At 43.9% G+C, this 14184-nt stretch overlaps 1 protein-coding gene across 4 annotated transcripts in view; it reads left to right on the forward strand.

Annotated features, from left to right (window-relative positions):
- Nucleotides 1-14184, forward strand: part of PPP2R2B (protein phosphatase 2 regulatory subunit Bbeta) — a 564935-nt gene that overhangs the window by 326089 nt on the left and 224662 nt on the right. The window contains exon 1 of one of the 4 annotated variants that reach the window (XM_073575253.1): nucleotides 10929-11280. The exons of the other annotated variants lie outside the window; for them this stretch is intronic. Within the exon in view, the coding sequence (XP_073431354.1) occupies nucleotides 11211-11280 (70 nt within the window). The 5' untranslated portion in view covers nucleotides 10929-11210. Of the gene's footprint in view, nucleotides 1-10928; nucleotides 11281-14184 lie in introns of those variants that run through there. 4 annotated transcript variants of the gene reach the window in all.

Consider the following 14184-nt stretch of genomic DNA (forward strand, 5'->3'; position numbering starts at 1 on the left):
ACAGTACAGACCAAAAGTTTGGACACACCTTCTCATTCAAAGCGTTTTCTATTTTCAGGACTATGATAATTGTAGATTCACTCTGAAGGCATCAAAACTATGAATTTACACATGTGGAATTATATAATAAAAAGTGTGAAACAACTGAAAATATGTCTTATATTCTAAGTTCTTCAAAGTAGCCACCTTTTGCTTTGATTACTGCTTTGCACACTCTTGGCATTCTCTTGGTGAGCTTCAAGAGGTAGTCACCGGAAATGGTTTTCACTTCACAGGTGTGCCCTGTCAGGTTTAATGAGTGGAATTTCTTGCCTTATAAATGAGGTTGGGATCATCAGTTGTGTTGTGCAGAAGTCTGGTGGATACACAGCTGATAGTCCTACTGAATAGACTGTTAGAATTTGTGGTCATCATTACTTTAAGAAATGAAGGTCAGTCAGTCCAAAAAATTGGGAAAACTTTGAAAGTGTCCCCAAGTGCAGTGTCAAAAACCATCAAGCGCTACAAAGAAACTGGCTCACATGAGGACCGCCAAAGGAAAGGAAGACCAAGAGTCACCTCTGCTGTGGAGGATAAGTTCATCCGAGTCACCATCCTCAGAAATCGCTGGTTAACGGCACCTCAGATTAGAGACCAGGTCAATGCCACACAGAGTTCTAGCAGCAGACACATCTCTACAACAACTGTTAAGAGGAGACTTTTTGCAGCAGGCCTTCATGGTAAAATAGCTGCTAGGAAACCACTGCTAAGGACAGGCAACAATCAGAAGAGACTTGTTTGGGCTAAAGAACACAAGGAATGGACATTAGACCAGTGGAAATCTGTGCTTTGGTCTGATGAGTCCAAATTTGAGATCTTTGGTTCCAACCACCGTGTCTTTGTGCGACGCAGAAAAGGTGGAACGGATGGACTCTACATGCCTGATCCCACCGTGAAGCATGGAGGAGGAGGTGTGATGGTGTGGGGGTGCTTTGCTGGTGACACTGTTGGGGATTTATTCAAAATTGAAAGCATACTGAACCAGCATAGCTACCACAGCATCTTGCAGCGGCATGCTATTCCATCCGGTTTGTGTTTAGTTGGACCATCATTTATTTTTCAACAGGACAATGACCCCAAACACACCACCAGACTGTGTAAGGGCTATTTGACCAAGAAGGGGAGTGATGGGGTGCTACGCCAGATGACCTGGCCTCCACAGTCACCAGACCTGAACCCAATCGAGATGGTTTGGGGTGAGTTGGACCGCAGAGTGAAGGCAAAAGGGCCAACAAGTGCTAAGCATCTCTGGGAACTCCTTCAAGACTGTTGGAAGACCATTTCCAGTGACTACCTCTTGAAGCTCATCATGAGAATGCCAAGAGTGTGCAAAGCAGCAATCAAAGCAAAAGGTGGCTACTTTGAAGAACCTAGAATAGAAGACATATTTTCAGTTTCACACGTTTTTGTTAATTATATAATTCCACATCTGTTATTTCATAGTTTTGATGCCTTCAGAGTGAATCTACAGTTTTCATAGTCATGAAAATAAAGAAAACTCTTTGAATGAGGTGTGTCCAAACTTTTGGTCTGTACTGTATTTTGTGAGAATTCAGCTAATAAATATATATATTTTCTTGCCCTTTTATTTGACGTTTAAATTTGTTGGATGGAGCTGTGTGAGCACTTTTTTTTTTTTTGGCCAGGTAAGCCGTTTTTATTTATACCTCTTGCAAAAAGATAGGTTTTGTTACTGCATTTTTTTGCGGCATTGGAGAGACCAAAAAAATCAAGTTTTGGCATTTTTTTTTTAATCTTCATGGTATATACTGATCCGGTTAACTAACTTGAGATTTTTCAAGATCAGACTTTATGGATGTGGTGACGCCACTTTTTTTTTAACATCATAATTTTTAATGAGAAGGTGGGGGGAGGGTAGTGATTTAACATTTGTATGCTTTTTTTCACTATACAGTGGGGGAAATAAGTATTTGATCCCGTGCTGAATTTGTAAGATTTCCCACTGACAAAGTCATGAACAGTCTATAATTTAAAGGGTAGGTTAATTTTAACATTGAGCGATAGCTGTCTTACATAGTCACCTTTTATAAAAGACTCCTGTCTCTCCGCCAGGACATTAACCCCTTTCTGACATCAGACGTACTATCCCGTCCATGGGACCCGGGCCCCTATGCCCATGGACGGGATAGTACGACTACCGCGATCAGTGGCGCCCACGTGGTGAGCGCCGCTGATCGCGGCCAGGTGTCAGCTGATTATCACAGCTGACACCCGGCACAATGTGTCAGGGGCGGTCACGGACCTCCCCCGACACGTTAACCCCTTGCACACCGCGATCAAACACGATCGTGGTGTACCGGGGGTTAAAGGGAAGCATCGGCAGGGAGGGGGCTCCCTCCGTGCTTCCCTGAGCCCCCCACGGCAGCGCAATGTGCAGCGCTGCTGCGGGGGGCTCCTTTCCTGCAGGCCCCCGAATCCAAGATGGCGACGGGGGCCTTCGGGGGCCTGCAGGAAGCTGGCTTCCTCAGTGCCTGCAAAGCGCAGGCAAGAGGAAGTCTTCTTCAATGCCTGTGACAGATTGCTGATCTGTCACAGTGATCTGTGATGTGACAGATCAGCGATCTGTCACAGGACAGTGATGTCCCACCTGGGACTATTTAATAAAGTTAAAAAAAAAAATAAAAAGTGTTAAAATTTAAAAAAAATCGCCAAATAAATTAGAAAAAAAAAAAATATTCCCCCAAATAAATCCATTTTTGGAAATAAAAAAAAAAACAATAAAAGTACACATATTGGGTATAGCTGCGTCCGTAACGACCCGCCCTATAAAACTGTCCCATTAGTTAACCCCTTTAGCGAACCCCTTAAAAAATAAAAAAAGAAGCAAAAAATGATTTATCATACCGCCAAACAAAAAGTGTAATAACGCGCGATCAAAAAGACGCATATAAATATCCATGGTACCGCTGAAAACGTCATCTTGTTCCGCAAAAAACGAGCCGCCACACAGCATCATCAGCGAAAAAATAAAAAAGTTATAGCTCGCAGAATAAAGCGATGCAAAAATAATTTTTTATATAAAATAGTTTTTATTGCATAAAACCGACAAAACATAAAAAAACGACCTAAATGAGGTATCGCTGTAACCGTACTGACCCGAAGAATAAAACCGCTTTATCAATTTTACCGCACGTGGAACGGTGTAAACGCACCCCCCCCAAAAGAAATTCATGAAACGCTGGTTTTTGTTCATTCTGCGTCCCAAAAATCGGAATAAAAAGCGATCAAAAAATGTCACGTGCCCGAATATGGTACCAATAAAAACAACAACTCGTCCAGCCAAAAATAAGACCTCACGTGACTCGGTGGGTCAAAATACGGAAAAATTATAGCTCTCAATATGTGGTGATGCAAAAACTATTTTTACAATAAAAAGCGTCTTTTAGCATGCGACAGCTTCCAAACATAAAAACCGCCATAAATAGTAAATCAAACCCCCCGTTATCACCCCCTTAGTAAAAAAAAATAATAAAATAAAAAAAAATGTATTTATTTCCATTTTTCCGTTAGGGTTAGGGTTAGGGCTGAGATTAGGGTTAGGGGTGTGTTGGGGTTCGGGTTGGAGTTAGAATTGGGGGTTTCCACTGTTTGAGCACATCAGGGGCTCTCCAAATGCAACATTGCGTCTGATCTCAATTCCAGCCAATTCTGAGTTGAAAAAGTCAAATGGTGCTCCTTCCCTTCCAAGCTCTGCCATGCACCCAAACAGTGTTTTACCCCCACATGTAGGGTATCAGCCTACTCAGGACAAGTTGCCAAACAATTTTTGGGGTCCAATTTCTCCTGTTACCCTTAGGAAAATAAAAAATTGGCGGCAAAAATATCATTTTTGTGGAAAAAAATGATTTTTTTATTTTCACGTCTGAGTGTTATAAACTTCTGTGAGGCACTTGGGGGTTCAAAGTGCTCACCACACATCTAGATAAGTTCCATGGGGGGTCTAGTGTCCAAAATGGGGTCACTTTTGGGGAGTTTCAATAGTTTAGGTACATCAGGGGCTCTCCAAACGCACATGACACCCGCAGACCATTCCATCAAAGTCTGCATTCCAAAACGACACTGCTTCCCTTCCAAGCCCCGACGTGTGTCCATACAGTAGTTTTCTCCCACATATGGGGTGTCGGCGTACTCATGACAAATTGGACAACAACTTTTGGGGTCCAATTTCTCCTGTTACCCTTGGGAAAATGAAAAAATTGGGGACTAATTGATCATGTTTGTGGAAAAAATATGATTTTTTTATTTTCATGCCCGGGCATTATAAACTTCTGTGAAGCCCTTGGGGGTTCAAAGTGCTCACCACACATCTAGATAAGTTCCTTAGGGGGTCTAGTTTCCAAAATGGGGTCATTTGTGGGGGGTTTCCACTGTTTAGGTACATTAGGGGCTCTCCAAACGTGACATGGCGTCTGATCTGAATTCCAGCCAATTTTGCATTGAAAAAGTCAAACGGCGCTCCTTCCATTCTGAGCTCTGCCATGCGCCGAAACAGTCATTCCCCCCCACATATCAGGTATCAGCGTACTCAGGATAAATTGCACAATAACTTTTGCAGTCCAATTTCTCCTGTTACCCTTGGTAAAATAAAAAAAATTGAACCTGAAGTATTTTTTTTGTGAAAAAAAGTTAGATGTTCATTTTTTTTTTTTAAATATTCAAAAAAATTCCTGTGACGCACCTAAAGGGTGAATAAACTTCGTCAATGTGGTTTTGAGCACCTTAAGGTGTGCAGTTTTTAGAATGGTGTCACTTTTGGGTATTTTCTATCATATAGACCCCTCAAAGTGGCTTCAAATGTGATGTGGTCCTAAAAATAAAATGGTGCTGTAAAAATGAGAAATCGCTGGTCAACTTTTAACCCTTATAACTTCCCAACAAAAAAAAATTTTGGTTCCAAAATTGTGCTGATGTAAAGTAATCATGTGGGAAATGTTACTTATCAAGTTTTTTGTGTGCCGTATCTCTGTGATTTAAGGGCATAAAAATTCAAAGTTGGAAAATTGCGAAATTTTCAAAATTTTTGCCAAATTTCCATTTTTTTCACAAATAAACGCAAGTTATTTGAATGAAATTTTACCACTAACATGAAGTACAATATGTCACGAGAAAACAATGTCAGAATCACCGGGATCCATGGAAGCGTTCCAGGGTTAAGACCTCATAAAGGTACAGTGGTCAGAATTGTAAAAATTGGCCCAGTCATGAACGTGCTAACCACCCTTAGGGGTGCAGGGGTTAAAAATGGGTCGTGACTGGGTCTTCCAGCAAGACGATGACACAAAAGATACAGTCAAGGCAACAAAGGAGGGGCTCAAAAAGGTCATGGAGTGGCCTAGCCAGTCTCCAGACCTCAATCCCATAGAAATCTTATGGTGAAATCTTTAATGCAAATAACGAGTTGATTAGGAGCGTCTAACTGGTCTGTAGGAGCCAGAACTCTTAATGGTTGGTAGGGGAACAAATACTTTTTTTCACTGCAAAATGCAACTAAATGTATATAATTTATACAATGTGATTTTCTGGATTTTATATTTGATATTCTACCTCTCAATGTTAAAATTAACCTACCCGTAAAATTATACTATTCATGTCTTTGTCAGTGGGCAAACTCTCAATCAGCAAGGGATCAAATACTTATTTCCCCCACTGTATATGGACTTGAAGCTGCAATAATCCGTTTCCTTTCAAAGTGCAAAAGAAGGTTTCAATGAAGCCCTGTAATAGCAGACAGTGTCCTTGGAAAATCCATGGCTGTCATAGCGGCCCCTTGACACAAGGGGACTGCTGGGCTTGTGGGCATTTTAAGTGGTTAACAGCAGTGGGTGGATTTAGAGGCAGGATCTGGCTGTGTATCGCAGGCAGGGGTGCCTACTTTGACTTTATTTTCTCGCACCAGCTTATCAAAAACTCAAACTTTTTTTTTTTCATGGACACATTGTAAAATCATAATCGTTATGAACACAACTGATACGTATCTACAGCCAATAACTCTGGTTGTACTTCTCATTTTACAGTGAATGCAGCTGGGTTCTGAATTAGGTCATAATTAGTCATAATAATCTGTACAAATTTCACCTTCAAAAGAAATCATGGGTGCCTTGCATTTTTTTTTTTTTTTTTTACAGACAAGTCAATAAAGGGCCCTATTTTTAGACTATCCTGCAATTTCTGAATGTTGCCAACCCTGATCACAGCCATTATCTGCAGTGAATGGGGCAGTTTTGGAGTAGGTTATACTGCAAGCCACATTGGCTACATGCACACGAGTGTGAGGAGTCGGTGTGCTCTTAGTAATATATTAAAGTATCAAATAAAATCAGAGGACAAAATAATAAGCCTGTGTGCACACGCTGTGGAATCTGCTGCGGATACGCAGCGGTTTTGGCTCTGCGGGTCCGCAGCAGATTTTGCTGCGTTGTACAGTACCTTTTATTTTCTATGTAAAAAAAAAAAAAAAAAATGCTGTGCACATGCTGCGGATTTTTCCACGCGGTTTTGCTGCGGTTTACAATCCGCAGCATGTCAATTCTTTTGTGCAGAAACACTGCAGTTTCACACCTCATCCATTGTGATGTGGATTTATCTGCGGTTTTCACTTCAAAATCCACAGATCCAAAAAACTATGTGTGCACATAGCCTTAGAGATCCTGCCAGTTGATTAATGCTGCCTGAAACATGGGAGCCGTAAAGTGGAGACAGGCTTCAAAAATGCAGCCATGTATATTCCAATCTGAAATGATTGTGCAGAGATTTAGAGAAAATCTACTTTGAGAAGGCAGCCAGGGATGATGTGACTAGGAGGAGTCCAGAAGGCATGTCCCTAAAGGCTTCTTCCTGCCCTGCTCCCCTTGCCTGACAGTTCTCCACCCTTACATACACAAGGAGAGACCTGTCAGTCAAGGGAAGTGGGGAGGAGAGTAACTGCCTGGGATCTATTTTGGTCTAGTTATCAGGGCTGCGGAGTCTGTAAGCCAAACCTCCGACTCCTCATTTTCCATGACACCAACTCCGACTCCACCAAAATGGGCTCTGACTCCATGACTCCAACTCTACAGCCCTGCTTATCCAAGTCACGTTGTCCCTGGACACCTCTTCAAAGTATGGTTTCTCTGAAACCTACTTGGATGCAATTAAGGATTCCTTCTCTGATTTCACGATGCCTCAGGTTTGGCCAACATGAATCAGGTGATAGGATCCCTTTAAAGCAAAAATTCAGACTTTAATGTGGTGTTTGGAGATGAAACTACGCTAAGGTTGATGGAAAAAGATGGTGCACTCCAGCACACTGTTCATCAAGGCTGGATTGTACAAACAACATCAAATTCATTAAAGGGAATCTGTCACCCTTTTTTTGGCCTTTCACCTGCAGGCATAGACATCGGGGGCTTATCTACAGCATTTTGTAATGCTGTAGATAAGCCCCCGATGTAACCTGAAAGAGAAGAAAAACACGTTATATTATACTCACGGAGGTGGGCCGTCCCGGTCCGATGGGTGTCGCTGTCCCGTCCAGCGCCTCCCTTCTTCATGCGATGACGTCCTTTTCTCCCGTCCTGTAATGGCTTCGGCGCACTGCTCTGCCCTGTTGAGGGCAGAGCAGAATTCTGCAGTGCGCAGGCGCCGGACCTCTCCTGACACCTGCGCACTGCAGGACTCTGCTCTGCCCTCAACAGGGCAGAGCAGTGCGCCTGCGCCGGAGCCATTACAGGACGGGAGAAGAGGACGTCATCGCATGAAGAAGGGAGGCACCGGACCGCCCACCTTCGTGAGTATAATATAACGTGTTTTTCTTCTCTTTCAGGTTACATTGGAGGCTTATCTACAGCATTACAGAATGCTGTAGATAAGCCCCCAATGTCTATGCCGGCAGCTAATAGGGGAAAAAAAGGTGACCGATTCCCTTTAATGAATTTTGGGCAACTTTCAGCTGCTGTGCGCCACCGAATTAGCTGTACTCTAGTCAGAGACTGGCATACATCACGGTCCGAATTTATGGCTTTTTTGTAACACAAATCATGATGATTTTGCAGAGTTGCACTTGTTTACACCCACTACTGGCTGAGCTGTGCTTGCTTTACAAGTGTCAGTGGAGCTGGCTGGGACAGTTGTTAAAAAAACAAACAAAAAAAAAATCTAGTCTGACCCTTTTTTGCACAAATATGAGATGCACAAGACTGAGGAACAGACCGGCCAGTCCATAACATCAATGCCTTCGTTATGCAAGAACTACTGAGAAACACTTCAGCCACATGAGGCATAGCACTGTCATGCATCAGAAGGAACCCAGGGCCCAGTGTACCTATATATGGTCTCAGAATGGGTCTGAGGATCTCTTCCAGGTACCTAATGGCAGACGGGATACCTCTGGCTAGCACATGGAGGGCTATGCAGTCTTCCAAAGAAATGCCTCCCCATGCAATTATTGACCCACTGCCAAATCGGTCATGCTGAAGGGAGTTGCAGAAAGTTCTCCACGGCATCTCCAGACTGTCACGTCTGTCACGTGCTCAGTGTGAACCTGCTCTCATCTGTGAAGAGCACAGGGTGCCAAGTTTGAATCTGCCAACATGGTGTGCTCTGGCAGTGTCAATCTGGCACTGCTTCTCTTTGCACAAAGGAGGAGGTAGTGGACCAGCTGCTTGGCTGTTGCCCTCCTATGGCCCCCCTTCACGTCTCAGAGTGTACTTGCCTGTCTCCTGATATCTGCTCCATGCTCTGGACACTACGTTGACACACAGCTTCTTGCCACAGCTCACATTGATGTGCCATCCTGTATGAGCTGCACTACCTGAGCAACTTCTCTGGGTTGTAGATGCTGCCTCATGCTACTATACAAACCTCTAGGGATGAGCGCAATGACAAAATGCAAAAGTGACCAAAACAACCTAAATAGATGAGAACAAAGAAATGGTCTGTGGTCACTCCCTGTAGAACTACTCCGTTTTGGGGTCTTGCTAATTGCCCATCATTTCTACCTGTTGTATGTTCCATTTGCACAACAGCAGGAAAAATTCATTCACAATCAATGTTTGTACATAACTTGACTGGTTGGTTCATTTCACAGAGGATTGATTGACATATATTTATATTCACCCTTCACCTACCTGGAACTTCACTAGTTTTTTAGAGGGTTTGCATCAGTTGATGTTGAGAACATGCCTACAACTGTGAACATATCTTTTTCTGTTGTGAAGCAAACAACCAATAACTGAATACTTCAGTGTTAAGAACTAGTCACTCTCCTAAAGAGTCAGTACTTTGTAGTGCCACATTTTACGACCATTACAGCTGCAAGTAGTTTTGGGAAAGTCTCTGAGCTTTCCACATCTTGCCACTGAGATTTTTGCCCATTGCTCAAGGCAAAACTGCACCAGTGTCTTCAAATTAGATGGTTTCCTCTGGTGAACATTAATCTTTAAGTCTGACTACAGATTCTCAATTGGATTAGGGTTTGGGCTTTAATTAGGCCACTCCAAAACATTTACTAGTTTCCCCACTCGAGTGTTGCTTTATCAGCATGCTTTGTCATTTTCTTCAGTTGAACCTCCGTTCCAGTCTGAAATCAGTGACAGACTGAAACAAGTTTTGCTCAAGAATATCCCTGTATTTCACACCATCCATCTCCCTCTTGACTCAGACCATTTTTCTTGTCCCTGCTGCCAAAAAACTTCCCCACAGGATGATGCCACCACATATTACTGTGGGGATGGTGTTCTTGGGAAGATGAGCAGTGTTGGTTTGTGCCAGACATAGCGTTTAGCTTCGTGGCCAAAAATTTCAATGTTTGTCGCCTCTGACCACAGCACCTTCCTCCATACGTTTGGGGAGTCTCCCACATGTCTTTTGGCAAACTCAAAACAAGCCTTACAATTTGTTGGTGTGTAAGTAAAGGCTTTTTTTCTGCCCACTCTTCCATAACGGCCACCTCTATGGAGTGTAATGCTTATTGCGGCCGTATGGACAGATACTCCAGTCTCTGCTTGGGAACTCTGCAGTTCCCTCAGGGGTCACCTTTGGTCTCTGTGCTGAATCTCTGATTCTTCTGTCCTTGCCTGGGATGAGAGTTTTAGTGGACTGCCTTCTTTGGCAGGTTTGTTGTGGTACCATGTTCTTTACATTTGATGGGGGGGGGTTGAATCATCAGAGATTGGGAATTTTTTTATTTCTATAACCCAGCTATGACTTGTACTTCTCAACAACTTTGTCCCTGACTTGTTTGGAGATCTCCTTGGTGTTGTATGGTTAGTGGTGCTTACTGCTGTTGCAACCTGTGTGGCCTTGCAGAGAAGGTAACGTGTATACGGACAGTGACACTGGGATTGCACACAGGTGGACTACATTTCAGAAGCATCTGACATACAAGGTTCTGGTGAAGCCATTACCTTTTTAGGTGCTCCATAGCAAAAGGGGTGCTTACAGATGCCCATGCCAATTTCTAGTTATTTGATCCCATGAATGTAATTTCTCCACTTCCAGGCGCACAATTTGTCTCTGGCGCATTCTTTAACCCCTCCCTCCCTGACACTGCCATTTTGGGGTCTGTGATGTGACTTTATGAAAGCTGAAGAATCTTCTCCAGCTTGTGGCACCTGTAGTCCCCTTTTCCAGGGAGTGCAGCTGATGTGTGTAGAGGAGACTGATGGGCTGCACTCCGGGGGCCATACAAGATATTGTCTGTCCGTAACTATTGGCTAAGCGTCAAGTTGTGACCCGTCCACCCCCCAGCACGGATTGTGGTGAATGGTGGACGCCGGTGGCCCTGGCAGTGAGCAGCAGCCCCCACACTGCAGCAGTGCTGGCCGATGGGGGGGAGAGGAGCAGGCTGTGCTGACGCAGAGCACAAGCTGTAGAGGAGGAGCCTGCGCCCAATGCAGCATCTGCCTCCAGCCAGGCGGCACCAGCATCTCCCGGCGCAGCCAGGTGCACGGAAGGGAGCGACTCTGCGCCATCCGGCTGCCACCGTGATCGGGCCGGGCAGCAGTGGGCGCGGTGACCTGTTGGGCCTGCGGGAGGGGGGCGCACCCCCCACACTGGGCAGTGGCATGGCGTGCCCCGGGCAGCTCCCTCTCCTCCTCTGCTAGAGGCTGCTGGAAGGATCATGGCTACTGCCCCCATTCTGTCTGCCGTTCAGAAAAGTCAAGAGGCTGTCAATGGAGGAGGACATTGATACCCGCAAGATTAACAACAGTTTCCTGCGCGATCACAGCTATGCAACAGAAGGTGAGTGGGCGCCCCAATAGTGCACCTTCCGCCTACACAGGCCTCCCCTCATTGATTAGAATGCAGCGCTGGAAGCTGTGCCAGCCATTGGGGCATTATAGCCCTGCAGGAGCCCCTCATATAGCGGACCCCACGGGAATATAACCTGCTAGGGCAGACTGCAGCAGCCATAAGTGACTTGCACACTCCCATTCATTAATAGGATTGAAGGTAGAGGTGCTCGGACTGTCCTTAATGTTGCTTCAAGTTTACAAGTCTCCTGCTACGGTGGAGGTCTGACAGACCATAGATGGTCCACTACCTCCATCCGACAGGTCCATCCTGAGGAGGACATACACTGGGTGATCACTTGCCATGAACCTTGTGTGTGACTGGTCAGCCAACTGGAAGCCATCCTTCTAGAACGATGACTGAAAAGTGATGAGATAATTGAGACATTTCACCTTCATATCTATTAGTGATTTATTTTCCTTTGGTGTTATATTGCAGAAGGTTTTCACTATTCTGTGTAGGTGGGGTCTTCACGTGAGTCTATTTTTGTGGGTGGTGTCTTAGGTCTGGTAATGGGCTTTGTTCATGAAGTAAGTACAGAATGGGTTAATGTCAGGGAGGCATGTTGTGAATCGTGAGCCATACTATTTTTTTTTTTTTTTTTTATGGAAAACCTAAAAGAATTGGTTGTATTTTACCAATCCAACCATTTCTATCAAGGATACCTTCAGGCTGCACAGTGTTCCTAGGCCAGTTGTATACCTTCTGCATGGTGTGACTACCTCTTAAGATAAGGAAGCCATGGGATGGGAGACTACAGCTTTTGGCCAAGAGGGGTCTGTGGTGTTTTGCCTAAAACTGCAGGTGTATGTAATCCCTCTATACTTGTTTCCTCTTAATGACAGTAAATGGTCATCATATCTATTGTCCCTTTGGTTGCCTCTGGAAATGGCTCCTCTTATAGCTTCCAGCTTCTGGTTGCTTCAAGAAGGGTCTGCTGGTTTTAATAAGCTCAATCCTTAATGACCAGATGCATTAATCTAACGGAGGCAGTAGTTGTCCCTTTCATTAGCCTTTTCCCTAAATGTCATTCACTGGAGATAATTTATTTCTAGAATTTCAGGATATTACTTCTAGCCTGGGTCTTTCCCAGGGTGTGGTGGACAAATGAATGCCAGGACTGCCATCCACTACTCCATTCCACCACTAGCTTTAGAGTCTTCCTGTAGACCTATAACCATTGCTGCTGTACATAGTCACAGTGTACACCTTCAGCTGGTCAATTTTTTTGTAACTTATTTTAATAATTATTCAATAAACTTTGGAATTTTATCTTCATTCATGGTCTTGTTTGCACTATTTTTTTGTATATGATCCATAATTGTATTTCTGTGCTTGACCCCTTGTCCTTTATTGTCCCATTTGGGTATACTTTAGGTTGCCTTTTGTGTTCAATTTAGGTATAACTTAACCATCTATTTCCATTGGTATGGTCACCAGCTAGTCAATGATCAGGTGGTGGACCCTCACACAACTGCTCCGCAAACGTGTGTCCACCTGTCACCTGGCCAGACACACTTCCTATCTTCTGAGATTATTCTGCCACAGTTCAAAGATTGAAATTTCAGGCCTTGTCCATTAGTTAGATAGGAAAAATTGCAGTTTGTTTTTTTTTAATCCTTTTTTGACGTTCGTAATAAGAGCCTTATATTGACAGTGTAAATCTATAGGGGTTCAGTGTAACGATTGCTCTTTGCACATGGGTGTGGTTGTGATGCAAAAAAGCATCTAGTGCTAATTTTTGTTCTGTCATGTAGTACATGGCAATGCTCAGCTGACTATTATAAATCTGTTAGTTTTCTGCTCTCCTTGGAGGTTGAGCGAGCCAGTAACCACTGCAGCATGCCCTGACTACAGTAATGGGTGCCCGGGGACCAGAGTGGCATGTAGTGCGAGGAATGCTGCCGTCTTCATCATATTGGCATCCATTTGTCTTGTCGGTGTAAGACAACAGGGTCTGGCTAATTTACTCATCAATACAATATTTGCCTGGAAGTCTATATAATCGGGAGGAACTGCAGTCCTCTCTAATATGCAGATGGAGGATGCAAGCATTCTACCTGCACTAGTCTCATTGTATATGAGCAGCATGAAGGGAACTGTCAGGAAAAATAGACCAACTATATTCTCTATATTTCTCATGCGTTTTGTGTATTACTTCATCTCTTTGTGTCGAAGTCAGCAGGAAGCCACGTGTTGGCAAGATAAATCTGAATGATGCAGGCTCACACCCATGCTGTTTGTACTATCACTTTTCCACTCACCGTTTCACTAAAGCTAATTAGTAAAAGTAACGTGTCCAGAGGATTCATGTAATATTTCAGTCTCTCATATGTGATGGAAAGCAGTTCTATCCAGGATCAGTGTCCTCTGTAAGGCAACAGGAGATCTCATTCCAAGAATGGTCACGTTATGGATGGGTTAGAGAAATGGTCTTTGTCACGTCTGGTGCATACAGCGTGTCTTGATAACCATTACATGTGTACTTTTTACGGCCATATTTGGGCTGCAAACATCCCAGACCATTAGTCTTCTACTCTGACCTTGTGATGGCCGATTAACAGTGATTATTCTTTAGATTTTCATTGAGCATCTCCTTTAGAATCAATCAGGAAATCACTTGTTAACAAATGCCCTTGAGTCGTTATTTTCTCACAAGACTTTAAGGCGGTGAATCTGGCTAATTATCTATGGACAAGCTATGGCGCACCTAGCTGCTGCTATGGTGCCTGAAATTGAGGGGGTGCCCCTTTGGATGCAAGAACATTGCATCTTTTTGTAGGGTGCAACACTTTGCTCATCTATGTACCCCACCACTTTTGCACTATTCTCGGTGTGGAAATTAGAGGTTTA

The sequence above is a fragment of the Dendrobates tinctorius genome, unplaced genomic scaffold (assembly GCF_039654945.1).
Source record: "Dendrobates tinctorius isolate UK_male_01 unplaced genomic scaffold, ASM3965494v1 ptg000043l, whole genome shotgun sequence".
NCBI lineage: Eukaryota > Metazoa > Chordata > Amphibia > Anura > Dendrobatidae > Dendrobates > Dendrobates tinctorius.